Source organism: Momordica charantia (genome assembly GCF_013281855.1).
Source record: "Momordica charantia cultivar OHB3-1 chromosome 9 unlocalized genomic scaffold, Mcharantia_2.0 BLBB01000009.1, whole genome shotgun sequence".
NCBI classification, from domain to species: Eukaryota; Viridiplantae; Streptophyta; class Magnoliopsida; order Cucurbitales; family Cucurbitaceae; genus Momordica; species Momordica charantia.
In genome coordinates this window covers 3633185-3651936 of record NW_028275167.1, presented here as the reverse complement: position 1 = coordinate 3651936, position 18752 = coordinate 3633185, and the positions used below count along the sequence as shown (strand labels likewise).

Sequence of the window (18752 nt, the reverse complement as noted above, 5' to 3'; positions counted from 1 at the left end):
GAATGATGTGGCACAAAATTTTATACTATTTATTTGATACCCGAGAGAAAATTTAAAAATTATATGCGATTGACATGTACAAGTTTGATTTTCATATCTATAAAATGTTGTATTAAAAAAACATTAAAAATTATATTTTAAATTCATATCTAATAAAGTTTAAAATAACGGATATGAAATTATTCATGTTAAACATAAAATTTATGTGACTTTACCTGTAATTTCATGAAAAAGTTTTTTTGTAGTCGATTATTGGAAGATGCATCCAATAGTTGTTAAAAGATGGTTACATTAAGAGTCAAACAAGAATGAGATGAGCCAAACGAGTAATTGACATATAGCTCCAATCATGAGGTTGTGAGTTGGATCCCTGCCCTTATATGTTGTACTAAAAAAGAAGAAGAAAGAATGAGAGGATAATAGCCCGGCTTAATTCATCCTTGATAATAAACCCATATACAAAAGTTAAATATTTTAAAGTTTTTTTCCTTTTAACTTGCTTTCTATTTTTTTTCATATATAGTGATCAAACTCACAATTTCTTTTTGAAAATGTATGTCAATTACTGTTTATTCTAATTACTTTCTAAATATTTTAATTAAAATATTATATATATATATAGTTATTAAATAAGATAACCTGATCATAATTAAATGGATAAATATAATGTATTGTATTAAAGAAAAAAGAAAAATTACAATAAGGTTGTCGTTGGTCGTGGGGCTGTGCTGCCACAGCCCTACCACTCTCTAGTCTGTACAAGAGAAGAGAAGGGCAGTGTGCTTTTAATTAATTTAAAATTATTAATTACGCCATTGCCCTTGCCCTTCCCCAGCTGAGGTAGGCTACAGTCCAACAGAAACTGCCAACCCCTTTCCTTTGTCCCCAGTTGCAGAAGCAAGGGCATTATGGGCAGTATCTAATTAAAAAGAAATAAAAAAACAAACATGGTGGAGGAGAAAGAAGAGATAAACAAAAAAAAGTTTAGTGGGATTTTAGCCAAACCCACTCTCTCAGGATTTGATTGGAGTTGTTTTTCTTTTATAAACCACATTCAAACTCACGATTTATTAATCAAAGATAAACGTGTCTTAATAAATTAAGTTATGTTCAGATAATTAATAATCCGTACGAATTGAAATTGAAATTAATATGTTAGTTAAGCTATAGTTGTTTATATACTATTCTTCTTTCCGGCTATATTGACCTTTTTTTTATACAACTAATATTAATATGGTTGGAAACTAAATGCTTAAAAACCCTAGTTTATTATTATTATAAAGTATATACATTAATCTACCATGCAAAAACTCTCTTTAATTTCTTTTTCTTTTGATATGGAATACTTCTATGTCTTAATTAATTCTTGTTGATAATTTTAATGAGTGATAGATTTGAGCACATCAAGAGAAGAATAAGTGAAAGATTAGTGCATGATTTAGGTTAGAGGAGTTACACTTTACATTATTTTTTTTCTCTTCTTTTTCTATGAGTTTAGCTTTGAGATGGATAAATTATAGTTGTCTTAATTATAAAGCTACGTTCGAATTTAGCATACGATAGATGATTAAGAATCAAAAAATGACAAAGTGTGTGGGTGGTTTTTTTTAGATATTAAATCATAACTACATAATGGAATCCAAATTACAAAACCTCTCGAAAAGGTAGAAGTACACTTTAATTATTGAGATATGTTCGGGTTCGCTACGTTTGATTTGTGAGGAGGGGAAAATTGAAGTGATTTTTTAGGGGGTTTCTATGTTGTGTATTTCATTTGGCATTTACTCGACAAACTCATTTAGTGCTACTTGTCTTCTAGCCTCCTTTCTTTCAAACAATCCTCTCTCTCACTTTCGTACCCTCCCTCTCTAGGGAGCTCTCTCAAATGTGTGTGGACCAAATGTCTCCTACTCTCGAATGTCTTTAACTCTAATCCTAATTCTATCAATATGCTTAGTTTTTTTAATCTGTTTTCATAAATAATAGTGATCGAATAAGCTTACACTATTATCGATATTAAAATTATTATTCACAAACTCATGAGTTATAACTTTTTTTTTCCTTTTAACATTTATTTTCTTCGTCAAGTCCCACGTTGTCAATGAATCTTAATTCTCGCCAATCTAATAGATAGCTTAATTGTTGACTAATATTTATTTTTGATTTTGATCTTATTTAATATTAAGATACATATGGCTTAGAAGAAAACAAAGATGATCACAAGGGCATGCACTATATATGGTTAAAGTGGAGAATTGTATTTATTATTAAAAAAACATAATATATATATATATTGATGGAATATAATTGACTTGAGAGAAACAAAGAAAAATCAAACAACCAATGAGAAGACGACACGACATCATGGATGAATGTTGTTGGAAGATTGGAAATTAAAGTAGGTCCTTTAAAAAAATAATTATAATTAATAATAAAGTGGGTAATGCTGTCTAAATCCAACTTTTAGAGCCACTAATACGTTGTTTAGATTAGAACAACAAAATTAGAGGAGAGTTTAATTAATATACAGTGGACATTGTTTGGCAGATGATTTAATTTAATTAAAGTCACATATTCTCTGAAAAAGAGGCATTTTCATTGGTCTGTGATTTATAAAGAAAAAAGAAATGCATCTTTCAAAACTTTAAAAGATTGAAAATAAAAGTCATTATTCACATGAAGCTAAAGATCACCATCTTTCTTCAACTTATTGTTAACCCTAATTATTCTCTCTCTCTCTCTCTCTCCATCTTTTCATTTGATTAATGTCAATGATAAATCTAGTTAAGAAGTGAAGAAGGAATTGGCCTAATATTAAAATTGTATAAAGTATAGGTACAAATTTAAGAGGAGAGATTTCTGTTGTTAATATTATTCAAATGCATTGGCATTGATCGGGACAACATAAATTTGTGAATTATGACTTCAAATGATCGATCTCTTTTTCTTTTAACTATGAGACTTTAGATTTTCTATTATAATACACTATTTATTGATATCAATTTAGTCTTTTTCTACCTAAAAATTAGTTCAACTCACACTCATGAATCAACATTTTAATTTAGGACTCGGTATTTTTCAACTATTGGATAGTTCAAAAGGCAAGGATTGAACAATAATTTTTTTTAATAATTTTTTGTATTAATTTTTTTTAGAATATTAATTCACAACTAGAAGGAGTTATGAATTCGAACTTACAACTTATTAAATGAGTATCTCAATCACCATTGAAGTATGTTCAAATTGGCCTGTTATATAAATTTGAAAAAAAAAATTAAGAAAATGTATCAGAAAGTGCAATTAGAGAGAATAGTTTCTTTAATTTGACATAATCATAGGTTAAAGTTGAGATATAATATCTCATAATTCAATGGACTTCACTAACTATGCTAATCGTATTCCTTTATTTTGATGATTTGACCTTTCTCAAAAAAAGGGTATTAGATTGTTATATGATATCAATCTTATCTTTCATATGTCTATTTTATATTTTAGGTTCATCATTATTATTTTTCCATTGCATAATTATCCAAAATAAAACTTAGAACTTGTTAAGAAAAATATTTTCAGAGTAATTTTTAATAATCATCATCAAATATAATGGCACTTAAAATCCCTATTCATGAGTTATAAAATAAAGAATATAAATTTATTTATTCCATTAAAAAATAACTCAAAAAAAAAAAAAAACTAGCTGATCCCATAAGTGTTGTTTTTATACAAAGCTTATCAAGAAGTTCCAGTATTGTTATAGTTATCAAATTAGGATCTATTTGGTAACCTTCTTTTTTTTTTTTTTTGTTTCTTTGTTTTTAATAAAAAAAAATGCATGCCTCAAACCCATGAATTTATATCCAACAATATTTATACTTATACTTCTGTTTGGTAATAAATTGAAAACAGAAACAAGAAACAAAAAAAAATTTGTTTTAATTGTTTCCAAAAGTTTTATAAATTTTCAAGAATGTTTACGAGAAACAAAAAACATAATTAATTGCAAAATGCTTAAGTTTCTTAATAAAATTTGAAAGCAACCAACAATAACGGTAACATTACCAAACGGGCCCTTAACAATCTCATAACCAGAGATGGGTGGAATTATAATACCAACAATCCAACCCCATGACCTAAACAGTTGAAAATAATAAAATTTTGGTTTATTATAATAAATCCGAAGATAAATGAAAAAGGGTTGTGACAAATAATTAATTATTGTCCGATTATGGACCTCAATAAGATTAGTTGGGGGAACACTAGTGATCCGTGACAAGATTCCCATCAAACCTTTACCTCTAATCATTCATAGAGAGAGAGAAAGATATAAAAAAAAAAACAAATATTTATTAATTTTGAATTTTGCATGTAGAGATTGAGAAAGTTAATTCTCTTTGTGTGTGTGAGTGTCAAGAATTGCTGTTGAATCACATGCAACAAAGGTAGAGTTCCTCTCATGGGGTAAAATCCAAAGGAAGAAAATGAAGGGAAAAAAAGTGATAATTTTGAATTAATATGCATCATACATACATACATCTATATTTAATTCAATTCATATTTGGTACATTCACATGCCGAAACTTTTATTTTTGTTATTATTATTATTATACTTTGGAATTGCCTCATCAAACAAAACCAACCCCATCTCTCCCATTCCTCTCTTTTGGGTCAATATCATCCCCTTTTAACAAACTCAATTCCCAACCTCATCGAGACGTTTCTCTTAATGGTAAGGCTGAAAATCTCTTTACAAAGTTTATCTCGTACGAGATTCAAATGATTTAAAGTTGTCATATTTTTCATTTTAAGAATAAATAAATAAATATAGAGAGAGTTTTTATGCCTACACACTCATTAGTGTAAAAATCTCTTGCTGATTTTTTGATGATCATGTGGTGCATTTTTAATTTATAATTTAGTTGACTAAAATTTTAGATTTCCTACCATACAAAATACATATGAAATTCAATGGTAAATATTAAAAATATATTTTAATGTGAATTTCTTAGACAAAAGCAAAATATATTTAATCAACTATAGTCCGGGTGAAACAAATATAAAAGTTGATGGATAAAAAATAGAATTTAAAATCTTTATTTATATATATAAATTGGCAAATTATAAATTATATATGTATTATTATTATATATAATTATAATTTATAAATTATTATAAATTATAATTTGTCAAAATATATATATATATATATATATTGACAAATTATAAATTGATGATAATGATAGCTAAAATCCATTTATTAAGGGAAAAAAAGGGAAAAGGGAGATGAAGAAGTAAACTCAGAATTCTTTGATTGAAAGGGGAAAAAAGTGATAAAATGGTAATAAAGGCAAAATTGTGTCGAAATTTTCTTGTAATTATACACTTAAATTGCATTCTTGGTCTAGCCATAATTACACCAAAATCGTTTGCTACGTGGACATTTATAATGTTGTTGCTAGATTCTGGATGAACTGACATGAACGGTGAAGTATGGTTGAACCCTAACGCCAACGTGGTGGCAAAACAAAGTAGTCAGCTAGAAGTTGGGTGCATGGTATTGCATACTTTTAATTAAGGTTTGACCCTCTTTATATGAGAAGAAGGCTCGGAGAAATGAACTTAGATGTAATCAAAGTTCGTACTTGTCAACAAGAAGATCTTGTGCGACATTATTAAGATACCCTGACAGTACGTAGAATCGTCGTTCTGCTAAATGTCAGAGAATTTTCTATCAATTGGACAAACTCTACCCAAGGAATAGATCAAGTTGACCGGTTCATTGTGCAACACGTACATTTCCTCCCTGGCTCGACAGAACCTTGCTCCAGCCCAAGTCTATGTCCTATAATATAAATTTATGACTACATTTTAATAAATTTAGTGAATATGAAATGTTATGCTAAAATTATGATCGAAAAAATGAGACAAAATAAGGGACCAAAATAAACCTTTTTAAAAGTACAAAAAGTGAAATAGATGTTTTGAAAATCCAATAATCAAAATGAACAAAAGTTGGAAATACAAAAATCAAAATAAATATTTTGAAAGTAAATAGACCAAAATGAACCAAAAGTGAAATAACACGAGAAAAATAGCATTTAATCATGGCTTTGGATGGCTAACTTCATCAAGTTTAATCTTACCTGAGAAATGAATAGCAAAAATCATTCTTGTCATTGCCAAAATCACTTATCTTTTCATTGATCACATTTGGCAAATTAAAAAATTCATTTCAACGGAGTTTAAAAAAACTTTAAATTAATTTTTAGGATATCACTTAAATGATAATTTTGAAAGATCAATTATCCTAAAATATCTTTTATCAAAATCACTCATTCTAATCTCACTCTCAAACACCCTAAATGCCCTAAATGAGGTATTAATTTTCAATTCAAAACAAAATCTAAAGAACCAAATTGAACATCTTTTATTCTTCCTTTTGTTTGATCGAGATAATCGATGGAAAAAGATTCAAATTCTTGATGAACTATTTACACCAATTATGGTACAATATAAGACAACCTATTAGAAGGTTTTGAGTTCTTGAATTTTGCAACCAAAACAAAATTTTAATAAAAACAAAAAAAAAAAGACAAAAAAGCAAAAACAAAAACAAAAAATCTATGTCGCTAGCAAAGTCCCAAGAGGGATCTAATTCATCTCTCACTAGTGTTCTTAGTTTTCAATTTCTGACAGAAAACTGAAGATATTTCTCACCCAAATCTCAATCAAACACCTTGTGTTTCAAGCAATTCTTCAACTTCTTTTCATTTTTATCCATATATGAAACCAAAAATAAAATCATGTAATCCCTTTTTTGTCTCTTACAAAAAAGCTCACTCAAAATTGCCCCCTTTTTTTTTTCTGGGAACCAAAACAAGAAAAACAAAAAAATATACACACCACTCGTATAATGTACAAATATAAAACAAACGAATAAAGAATTAACGCGAAAACACTCTCTCCCGCCCCAAAAAAACCAAGAGGGGGAAAATTCAATGCGGGAAACCAATCAAACAGAAAATATTTCTTCAACTTTCCAATTTGTGGCAAGTAGAAGAGAAGTTTTGCAGTATCATCATTCAGTCAGTTGCTGCAGTAGAAAATGGAAATCTGATCTCTGTCTTATAATCGGTGGCGGGTCGACATCGGACAGATTAACCTCGCCAAAGGACCGGAATATTTCTTCTATTGAAAATGGTATGCTGAAAATGTTTTTTGCCCCAATGGAATCAGTGAGTAATACTTAGACTACTAGTTTATAATCTCAATGGTTCTATTCTAAAGCTTCAACTTTGGATGTAGAATGTAAATTTGTACCTTGAATCCACATCAAGGAGAAAAGAGTTGTTTGGGATGTTGATTGAGTCTTCTGCCAATAGGACTCTCATTCTTCCAATTAGCTGCAAAGACGGATAAAATTTATAATTTTGTGTTTTGATACATAAAGTTTTAGTTTATTGTATAAGGCTGACATTTGTTAAACCACGATGGGGGATGCATAATCACTTACATCAGGTGATAGTCCCTGAGTTCCATATTTGTCGTCCCAGAACATCGTTCCGATGCGATAGATTTGTGGGATGCTCAGTATCTGATACAAAAAGAAACAGCCAAAGAAGTCAGATGCTATCAGAAAAGGGAAAATATTCAGTTCACTAAAATACCAAAATGTTCTTTATAAATGAGATTACGGTTCCAAATGTCTGAAACCAAGATGCTTTTTTCAAGAACGCAGAGGTAGTTACCGGGCACAATTCGTCTGTGATCTCATTCAAACTTTTCTGGGACTTCTGATGTAACACCTACAGAAATGGGACCAGGAGCAAGAGTTTTCAATCCAATTTCAGAGAGATGTTGGGTTTAATTTCTAAAGTTCTAGGTAAGAGAAATTTACCAGAAATCCTACTGCTTGTCTTATGTGTTGAAGTTCATCCCACGAAGAACCAGAGTACTGAAGAAGAAATAGAAAAAATTATACATTTTATTGTCTACTGAGATTTTATTTTGAATCCTCTGAACTGCGGTGTGTTTACTCACTGTATCAGTAGCTTTGTTACACCATTGCTCCAACTCCTGCAGTCCTAACTTTAAGTACTCTCCATTACTGAAGGAACAGCACTCACGTCGCAGTAACAAGCTGAAAACCAAAAAAAGTAAAAACAAAATAAAATATGTCGTAAAATTTGATCCTTTTGAAATGATAATATGTTCAAAGCTGTATTGTTACTCACCTATTGAAGAGCTGGACATTTATGAATGAGAAAACCTGTAAGAAGATTTTTCTCATGATCATGGAGGGAACCTGAAAATTTTCAAAAGTCAATTTCATATGGAGAAAAAGTGAAAAACGTGCTCCTGAACATAAAATTCATACTTACAGATGATAGGAATAGGTTTAACTTACATGGTTTTCAGACATTATATCCAAGGTCTGATCTAGCTTATTAACAATGCTTTGCCAGTGAATACTTGATGCTTGCTGTTTTGCAACAATATTTGAATGGATATTTTTAGATGACCCTCTTATTGATCTGGCCCTCACTGATCTCGGTGCCTGTCAATATTCATTAAAATCTTGTCAAATAAGTTTTTTTTTTAAATAGCTTTTTTTCTATTTTCCTCTGTTGCACAGTTATGGCCTTTACCTGTATGCATAGATGCAAGAAAGGGCTAATTTCTTTCTTCAAATTATCGCGTATCATCCCAAACAACTTTTCAATGCAAGCTGCCAGATGTTGCTTAAAAAGCAGGGCTGGGTATTTGGCTTCAACTTTAGATTGATTGTTTGTCTTTCCCACCATTCCACTGTATCCACTGGAAATTCCCATACCCACCGAAGCTGATCGAAGACCCTGAGAACTTCTACATTTAGTTGAATGGCTCGTATGAAATTTATTTATTAGCCAAAATTTTCAGATAGGAAGCATACATATGCCATACGACCAAATAAGGATGCAGGGGAAGTTCGGTTCCGGTGTGAAGCTGTAGTACTTGTATTAGTTGCCTTGAGTGAACTTTGAAGAAGATAGAGAAGGGTAGAGGTGGTTGAAAGCCAATATGCAAGGTCACTGATATTTTCTTGATTCTGCTAGAGCAAAATTTAAAAGTCAGTTTCATATGATCAATAGGATTTGTCAGTGACGATAAACCAAGTCTCTGACTCAACTCAACCCTTCGAAAATTAAAATGCACAAGAGGATACGTTGATTTAGTGACACAAACCTCTATAGAAGATCTGATTGTGTGAATAATTCTGTCAAATAAATTTGTCTTTTCTGCCTCAAAAGATCGCCATTGAAGCAGTGTCTTGTAGACGATACAAGCTGCAACTGGTCTGCCTTTGTCAAAACGTTTGTCTTCTGCCAGACACTTGAGCAGGACATCATGATTTTCCTATTGATGCAATAATTTAGTTATGATTTGATGAGCAATTGGAATTTGAAACCCCTTTTTTTCTGTGCTTTTGGGCTATCAAATTTCCATGAATGACCATAACTAGGAACTACAGCAATATACCTGTTGCTTTTCTGTGAGCGAGCCTTGTTTAGCTAGAACAGGAACAATAGATGGTTCCTGATAATAAAGGAAAAAAATACTCCTCGTGTCAAAGACAAAAGAATAAACGGCAACTGTTAATTTCTAATTGAATTTTGAAGTTAACTAAGAAATTCATTCTTACCTTGGTTGGTTTAATCTCTTCTTCCACTAGGTGCCCATTATCTAACGTCTGCATACATTAGAAGCTTGTAAGAACTTGAAGCAATATTCTCACAGTAAATTATGCAATCTAGAGATTTGTACCGTGCTTTCTGCAGGCCTCACTGCAGGAGTAGCCATATGCTCAACAGCAACTGGCCGGTTCCGGAGAACTTCATTCTCTGCCTCTAAACTTCCAATTTTACTCTTGAGGCTGAAACAGAAATATGTCGTTATATCATGCAGCATGTTTGTAAGAATTAATGATACAACAGATCATAATTTGTTCAGAGTATGAGACAATGTGCATTTAACCCTTGAATAATCTTGCATTTCTTTATCTTTTGCACTCTAGATGTGAAATTGTCCTTCATATATCTGAATGAAACCACCTACTGAATTATTGGAGGACCAAGTTTCCATAAATTGACATTCCATTCCAATTATCCAAGTTTTTTAGTCACGCAAAAATGTAGAAACAACTATGCGTACACATGAAGCAGGATTTCAAGAAAAAGGTTCAGTTGTATTGTAAGCACATACGTTTGCAGTTCTTCAGAGAGGGATTCATTGTCTGCTGCAACCAAAGCCTGCTGGCGTAGAACTTGGTTCTCAGACTCGAGGCTAGACAAATTTAATTCCAATCTAAAAATAGTAAAGAAGATAACTCATCAGATCATAAGTGGCAGTGGTAAGATGATGTAAGCATTTAATTTAGTAAATAATTACCTCTCAATAGTCTCTTGAAGTTGCATTGCTTTCAATTGAGCTTCTTCTGCCTCCTTGAGTCTTGCTTTACTCTCATTTTCCACTTCAGCAAACTTTTCTTCAAATTCCTCAATTTTCTTCTTCAGCTCTCCAACCTCAACCTGAAAATTCAGTTTTAATCATATGCAACAAAAAAAATGGTACTTTCAGGAGGCTGGCTGTGTTCTGCCTTCCCATGTTACCTCAAGTTCTTCATTGTGATTGCTCAGTAATTTTAGCTTGGTCTCATCAACCACAGGTACTTCCTTAATGACTGGTGGAGCTTGTTCTATGGCCAACTTTGCCGCTTCTCTCTCGCGTATGATTGCAGCATTGGCTTCATCAAGCTGCCCTTGCATTTCTTCCAAAGCACTTTGTAACTTTGCAACCTCTTGCCCCTTGGCTTCTTCAACATCCATCTAGAAAGTCATTGGCCATAACATACGTCTATTCAGCGTGAATATTTGGGAACTAATTAAAAAGACATTAACCATGTGCTTCTTAAATTCCAGACATTGGCCGTAACAAGTATAAGAGATGCATACCCTCAAGTGCTTCTCAAATTCTAGGCGCCATGTTAGCTCCTCGACGCGCTTCTCCAATTTGTCCTTAGCCTCCTTCAGTGCCCCTGTTTCTCTTGCAGCCTAGATATTTAAAAATAAATAAATAAATAAAACATCCTTAGTTTTCTAAGCTTCTTTGTGTATTTAAATGTTCATAAAAATTTTAAAAACTCGCCATCTTTAATTTTTTAAGCTCCTTTCTTGCAATTCTAGCACGCCAGAGGCATTGAAGAGAAAGAGTTGCCTTCTGCTGCTGTTTGTAAGCTGAAATAGCTGATGCCCTTCGCCATTCAGTCTGTCAAATTCAAATAATGAAATTACCAATTCTGTTTTTCCCCCAAATAATTCCTCGTTTCAGTTGTCAACATGATGTCTTTCATCTTTCACTTTCAGTTAACAATAATTGTCAGAGAATCTAGTACCTGAACAATGATAGCTGCCTTTGTTCTTCTTCTGTGTCTATATTCGTTTCTTGCTGCCATTGCTCGCATACCAGTTTGAATAACTATTGCAGATGCAAGTAACTTTTTGTAAGATTTACTAGCTGCGTGACCACGTGCATGCTTCTGTATACGGATTGAAGCTGCTTCTCTCCTCATCTGCTCATACAGCTGACGAGCAAGTTGTGCTGTAGGTGTAATTAAAATCAATCAGCATCAGTTATATTATAAAACTATCTATATAAATCAGTTTTGTGACTTTACATCATAGCTTTCTAGAAAAATATACACCCCACAGATATAAACCAATAAATGATAAGTAAATAAAATAATAGAACTTAGTTGTAATCAACTGATATGGTTCTGAGAAATAATTTTGTTACTCCACATGCTATGGAATTATGATTACTGGAAGAAAAGGGCACCTCTCCAAAGTTTCTGCAGATGAATTGTAGCTCTCCTCAAGGAGATAAACTCTTTTCTAGTTAGATGGGTACGGATTTGCCGTTGGATGCGTCTGACAGCATTGGCCAATATTTCAGTTCGTCGAGCATCCAACTCAGCCATTTGTCCAGCTCTAAGAAACACTTTCGTTTTTCCAATCTGAAGCACACCAAATGAAATGAGATTTCCTATACTGAACTTAGGGGTTGGGGAATGTACTTGACAATGCCCTTTATTGACACTAACGTCAGTATTTTCAAATCATTACCCACCTGATAACCCTTTAAGCCCATTCTGTCGCATATTGCAATGCAGGGTGATTTTTCATCAGATCTGCAAAGGTTGACACGATGCATTAAACTTAGGCTAGAGCAGTCCCAAATAATCTACATAGACCGTCCACTTGAATGCATGTATTTCTTTAGTTAAAAATCTAAACAAACGTGTAGAAACTCTGTTTTTCTGTACCCATCCAAAATATCTGGAGCAAGCATTCCAAAACGATCAAGGAACTCATCAAATGTTCTTTTTGTTGGATATCCTGCACAGCTTATTCTAATCGCCTCGAGCACTCCCTGCCAAAAATTCATCAAAAGTAACATTATTGAGAAGAGCAAGAAGGAATAGGAGCAAAAATATTACAAAACTTTTGGATTTAGGTATTTGGAAGAGCAAGAGGAAGAGTTTTAACTTACCCCACACCTCAATTGGTTCAACACATTGAAGTTCTCAAAGATTCCAGGTTTCAAGACTGTGTTGGGTTTTACACATCTAATATAATGTGGTTCTGTGGTATTCAATGTTTCCATGAGAGCTTGTAGTTGTTGCTGTGAGTAAAAGCAAGGCATTGTCTTGAAAGTAAGAGAACTAGAATTTATTGAAAGATAAAAAGGTAGAATAATTACAATAATTCTCAAGTAATTCGAGGTACTTGGATCATCCGATGCCCTCTTGAGTATTCTTACTAAAGCCTAAAAACCACACTAAACAATTATCTATCTCCATCATTTCCCACTCACTCTATTTATAACGAATTTTCATAACAACCTCCCTATCTAATTACTAATATATCCTTAAAACCATATCATATTCCTACCTCTATCCAAATAGCATTCCTATCACTATGTCATAATTGGAGTAGATTTTACCTTGAACCGAGTACCAATAGAGGAAAACTTGGATTGCTTTGAGCTCTCCTCAGGAAGTGGAGGGAAAAGATTGGCAACAAAAGAGCATTGTGAGGCATTCAGAAGAGCCTGATGTTCTGCTACAACATAGTCCTTGTTTTTATCTAGAAATTGATCTGCTTGGTATGTAACCTGATGATTCAAGGCTTAGAAGTAAGAAATTGACCACTTATCTTTTAAGCTCAACAAAAAGAGTACTCATGATATGTAGCCTACATCTCCAGCATAATGGTTTATTGTGAAATCTGTTCGAGCAAGTTTTGGCTTGCTGAACCGCTTATGCGCTTTGTATGTCTGATACATCTTTTGAGCAAATGTTTCATGCGTGGACTTCGGGAACATACTGCATGATTAGGAGAACAACTAAACAAGTGCCCTTCATAGATTCTAAAGTAAAAGCGAAATTAACTGTAGTATTATCTGAATTTTTTTTTTTTTTAAGAATATTACTCCATGAATACTGGGTGGGGATTTGAATCTCCGTCGTTTTATGGGGAGTAGAAATGCATTGACCACTAAGATATATCCAGGTTGGCTTTTCTATTGTCTTTGTTAGTAATTGTTATGCTGCACTATAATTGATCATTGTGTTTTCTTATCTGTTAACTTCAATAGCTCTCGAGTTGAAATTAAAATACAGGGTTATTCATAAAGATTCAATGATATATCCCTTATAGTTGGATCTGTCTAAGTTTGGATGTAAATTAGTCATGACATTACAAGTAAGAACACATACCAGGCTTCATCAAGCAGGGCAATTATACCTCCAGGTTTCTGTGAGAAACAACATGCACTCATTACTCAAGCTCCATTAGGTGGGAGTAAGCACAACATGTTTCATATCAGTAGGCCAGTAAAATTCAGTACCTTCTCGATAAGATCAAGGACGTCCTGATTATCTACAAACTCAACATAGCTCCAGTTTATTTCTTCCTTCGTGTACTCCTCTTGCTCCATTTTAAAAACATGCTGCAAGGAGATGGCTAAATTATATTTGTGTAACTAAAAAGGAAAAGGTTGAAACCACGCCTGGAGGCTTCAGCCGTACCTGATTAAAATGCTGCTGCAGCTTCTCATTGGTCAGGTTGATACAGAGCTGCTCAAAACTGAGAGCCAGGGAATGCATTAAATATCGTAATCTGGATATTGAAATCTTTGTGAGGGGATAATCTTTCTTAATTTCATCTACCTGTTGATCTTGAAGCTTTCAAATCCATAAATATCGAGGACACCAATTAAGCTCGCTGCATTAGGATCTTGGCCAATTGAACTATTAATTTTGTCCACAATCCTGCCATAGTTCAGATATCCATTATCTCAATTGTTCTTTAGTAGAAAGCTTTAAAAGAATGGAACAGCATTCTGGTCTCTAATATTTTTCAACTCATAATATATTCCAGAGGTGAACACCAGGCAGACCTCTTTGGCAGGGAAACTTTCTTATAAAAAACTAATGATGCGAACTAGTAAGGAAAAAGTTCAGTTTACATACCAATCAAACAGCCTAGAATATACAGTTTTTGCCAATGCATCACGACTCAAGACTGCTGAATCTGGGTCCAGGGGCTTAGTAATGTTTCCATCAGGTGTCACTATGACACGCTGGCAGAGGGAATCTTCCAGTGCCTTTACATCACACCTGAGAAGAATATTGACAGAATGTAAAAAGAGGTGCCCTCAGAACCTGAAAGTTTAATCAATGTGATCTAAAGATAAGAGTCCTAACATGAGTAGCTCTGCTGCTGTTTGAAGATGATAATTTGATTTCTCATCTTTCACTTTGGAGGAGTCAACTTCCTTCCCTTTCATGAAGTCAATGTTTCCAAGATGCAGTATTGCAGCTACAACACGAAATATAGCATCCTACAGAAACAAACTTTTAATCAGCTAGAATCTACGTTAAGGAAATTACCAACCTTTTAAAAATTATACTATTGTTAGACTAGAACTGAACAAAAAATTTAAGTTGATGGGTAATGAAAAATTTAATTATCAATTCACTAACATTCTCCTTACTTCTAGGCTTGCAAATTAGCACAAGGCTAAACAACTTTGTTTTTTAGCTTATGTTTTATTAAACTACCGTTGAATCAAAAAGCTTAAGGTAATGAGTTACGGCTTCTTAACAACGCAAATACAGACCTGTTCATCCTGGCTGATTCCTACAACATCCATGGCATTTCTTGTCTCCAAGTACTCTCTTGAATCATCAACATTCGCAACTTCATAACAATTTGTTTGGTTAAGGTAATGGAATGACCTTGGGTCTCCTAACTTGTATTTCTTGACATCCTGCATTGAAACATTAGTCAGACAGCTGTTGTAAAGATTAAAATGCCTAAAAGGATGACTAAAAGAGGAATGGAGAGAGCTTACTTCTGGTGGTGCAGCGCAGAGCATATAAAAACAATGGTAGTTCCTCTCAGGATCTGAGACTTGGCAAACTCTTGACCGTTCAAGAAGGTATGTTCGAATGGCAGCTCCGGAGATCTTCCAGTTCTTATCAAATTGGATTTCTACAAATTTACCAAAACGACTGGTAGAATTGCCTTGTTATATTAGAATGACAAGTAAAGACAAAGTACGAAACGACTGAAATAAAATGGAGCATGAAAATAAATCACCTTGAGTTGTTGTTTTTGACAGTTTTGGCATTTCCAAATGCTTCTAGTACAGGGTTGGACTGAAGAATTGGTTTACAAAAAACATTACCCACCATTCAAGCCATATTAGATTTTTTCTCTTTTTTTTTTCTTTTTGGAACACGAAATGAAAATTTTCAAAAAGGGAAGCCATATTAGATATTACTCACCTCCAAAACCTGTTGCTCGACTGTTCTTCCTTCAGTATTTGATCTGCCTCCCATAAATGCAAGGTATCTCATAAGCATCTTTGTTGTCTCAGTTTTACCAGCACCACTCTCTCCACTCACTAAAATGGATTGACTTCCTTGCTCATTGATCATTGATCTAAACTCATGGAAAGAAAATTCAACTCTAAGTTCAGTATAGAAGCAGAACTAGTGAAAAATGTGACTTAAATTCACTTTGGTCCCTCTAACTTCTAAAATTTATATTTTAAGTCTCTGAAGTTCTAAAATGTTTTTTTAGTCTTTTTGGTCATTATTATTTTGTCACCTAAAATTTACCCTCTTAATACTCACAACTTATGTGACTACAATGCATAACCACATCAACATGTTAAAATTATTCCTTTGTTAAAAGCAAGGTGACGATATGGACCAAAATGATTGTTTTCTTTTTTTCAACGTTTAGAACTAAAATAGACAATTTGAAGAATTAATACAGATATTTTGAAAGTTTAGAGACCCATATTAAATTTCTTCCCAAAACAAGATATAAACCGAAAAATATGAGTTTCTTCACTCTTGTACCTGTAGCAAGCATCTGCAACAGCGAAAAGATGTGGACTAAGCTCGCCGAAAGCAGCTCCTTTGTACTGTTCCATCATGTGAATATCATACAAATGAGGCAGTCTCCGGAAAGGATTTACCGCTATTAGAATGTTCCCGGTGTAAGTCTGTAACGAAATCGAAATTAAAATTTCGAAATTATTTTGTTGCTAAGATCCTGATACTGTAATCTATACATTAATCAAAAACTGAGAAATTAGGCAAAAGAGAATTCAATCAACCACTTACATATATCTCATTGAGAGAAAACCGACAAGCTAGATTGTGCAGAACTCCCGGTTCATGGAGGTACGCCAATTTCGTCATGTCGTCAACCCCAGCCGGCGGCGCCTCCGTGTCTTTCGGATATATGCTCGAAATTTCTGCAACAATCTGAAACCACAGTCGGTAATCACGTTTAGTTCGATCATTCTAAGCATTGGTTTGAAATTTGTTTCGTTCGGAAAAAAAAAACCCTCGGAGATTAATTTTCCCCGAAGAAACACAAGAAACAGTAGCAGAATGGAAACGAATGCTTCGAAAGCCAGCCATGAATTTCCATCTTAGCGAAGATGAAAGAAATCGCATTCCAAATTTCTCGGAAAAAAAAAGCTCGCGGGAGACTCCAAGTTTGAAATTTAATTCCCATTTGTCAAACTGGAAAACGCCAGAGCTCTGTTTCTTCAGGAGTAGCAGTAGTGGGCCGAAATTACCAAACTACCCCTCTCTGCCTCTGGTATTGATTTGCTTTAATAACATGGCGGATTTAGTTCAATCTGCCTTTTCCCGGAAAATCTTATGCATTTTCCCGGAAAACTAAACTTGCAGTATTAATCAACAAAGCCAATATTTCATCTAAACTGATAAATCAACTCAACTCCCCTTTCTTCTCTTCCTTATTCTTGATTCTCTTTTCCACTAACAAGCAAAAACTTCCCCAATTCAAATCCGACCATTAATTTTATTACCCAAAAACGAAGTTTATATTATGTTTTAGTAGTTCCCATGTTATTGGAAGGTAAGAGATAGATAAAAAATGAAAAAGCTTACAGTTTTTTCATTGGTGGTGATTATGGTGGCATTTTTGCCATTAATTTCTGTAACTTGACCATCAACCCAAGCATCCTCAGGATCCCCAACCCAAACATGTGATCCGACAATGATATTCACCGGAGTCCCCTGTTCCACACCAACAAAAAAAAGAACATTAAGAAAAACAAAAATCTAATTTGATTGTTTGTGCCAAAGTTCCAACACTTTCTTGCAAATGAAAAGAAGCTAAAACAGATACCAATGAAGAATCTGCAATTAGATTACCATGGTTGATTCAGATATATGTCTCTATTTGATCATCAAATTTGGGAACAGAAACAATGGAGTGTTTTTGACAGAAACAGAGGAATCTGAGTTGAATGAATGGGAATGGTGTGTGTAGTAAAGGGAGATCCAAAAATGATGGTGTGTTTAAAGGATTGAAGAACTTGAAAAGAATAGAAGAAAAGGGAATTTAAAAGCACAGCCAAAATGCTCAAAAAGCAAAAGGGAATGAGCGAAGAAGGAAGGAAGGAGTAGCCAGCCACCTTGTCCTTCCCTATTTCCATGTCAACTTTTCTTCATTTTTTTTACTTTTTTTTTAACAAAGGGGACCTTTCCACGTAGGATGCTGACCTGGCATTGATACAAACTGCCGGAAGCCATTTGACACGTGGAATTATGGTTGCTTAAGCTGTACGAAGTTTACCTAGCTGATCTTGTTAGTCCACTTGCTTTGTCATTTCTCCCTGTGCTGAAATTTCAGCTCCTCCCACGCACATTGATAGATATGCATGAATAATAATTGAATTTAATTTATAAATTTTATAAATTCAGCGAGCTTCTGTACACCTTCATTAATCTAGATAATCATCTGACTCTACATTATTTAATTAGAACATCACATCATTTGTATTTAATAACTTCAACAATGATCGGGTCAATTCATGTCGGGATTGTAGTATTGGTAAATATAAAGTTTATTAAAAGGAGGTGAAAGTGTAAAAGAAGACAAAGATTTTGAATGCCTTGAAATTATAAGAGAGGGTGAGGGACCAAATTCTCCATTCCAACACAAAACATTGAATCTCACAACCTATGATTGTCAAAAAATAAATAAATAAATAAATGGGGGAAGGAGAAGGAGAAGGAATCAGATGGAGCCACGTGTACAAGTGTGGGTCCCACAAGGAAGCAATCTCGCTTTAGATGGAGCTTCCCCGTCCACAGTCCA

The 18752-nt window shown here is 33.5% G+C and overlaps 1 protein-coding gene across 1 annotated transcript; it reads right to left on the bottom strand.

Moving 5' to 3' along the window:
* Nucleotides 1-6721: 6721 nt before the first annotated feature.
* Nucleotides 6722-18030, bottom strand: XIF (myosin-like protein XIF). The gene is made up of 40 exons (XM_022297039.2): nt 17804-18030; nt 17537-17665; nt 16736-16879; nt 16469-16614; nt 15887-16043; nt 15699-15757; nt 15451-15610; nt 15217-15366; nt 14801-14937; nt 14567-14713; nt 14264-14365; nt 14123-14180; nt 13942-14043; nt 13811-13848; nt 13291-13417; nt 13036-13206; nt 12583-12714; nt 12356-12462; nt 12160-12220; nt 11869-12046; nt 11426-11631; nt 11179-11298; nt 10986-11084; nt 10644-10859; nt 10423-10562; nt 10237-10338; nt 9799-9907; nt 9677-9724; nt 9514-9570; nt 9220-9390; nt 8927-9082; nt 8643-8849; nt 8402-8551; nt 8229-8299; nt 8035-8134; nt 7892-7948; nt 7743-7799; nt 7508-7588; nt 7315-7397; nt 6722-7199 (listed from the first exon to the last, which is right to left on the bottom strand). The coding sequence occupies exons 1-40, from the start codon at nt 17804-17806 to the stop codon at nt 7073-7075; spliced, it is 4665 nt and encodes a 1554-aa protein (XP_022152731.1). The 5' UTR covers nt 17807-18030; the 3' UTR covers nt 6722-7072.
* Nucleotides 18031-18752: the final 722 nt, after the last annotated feature.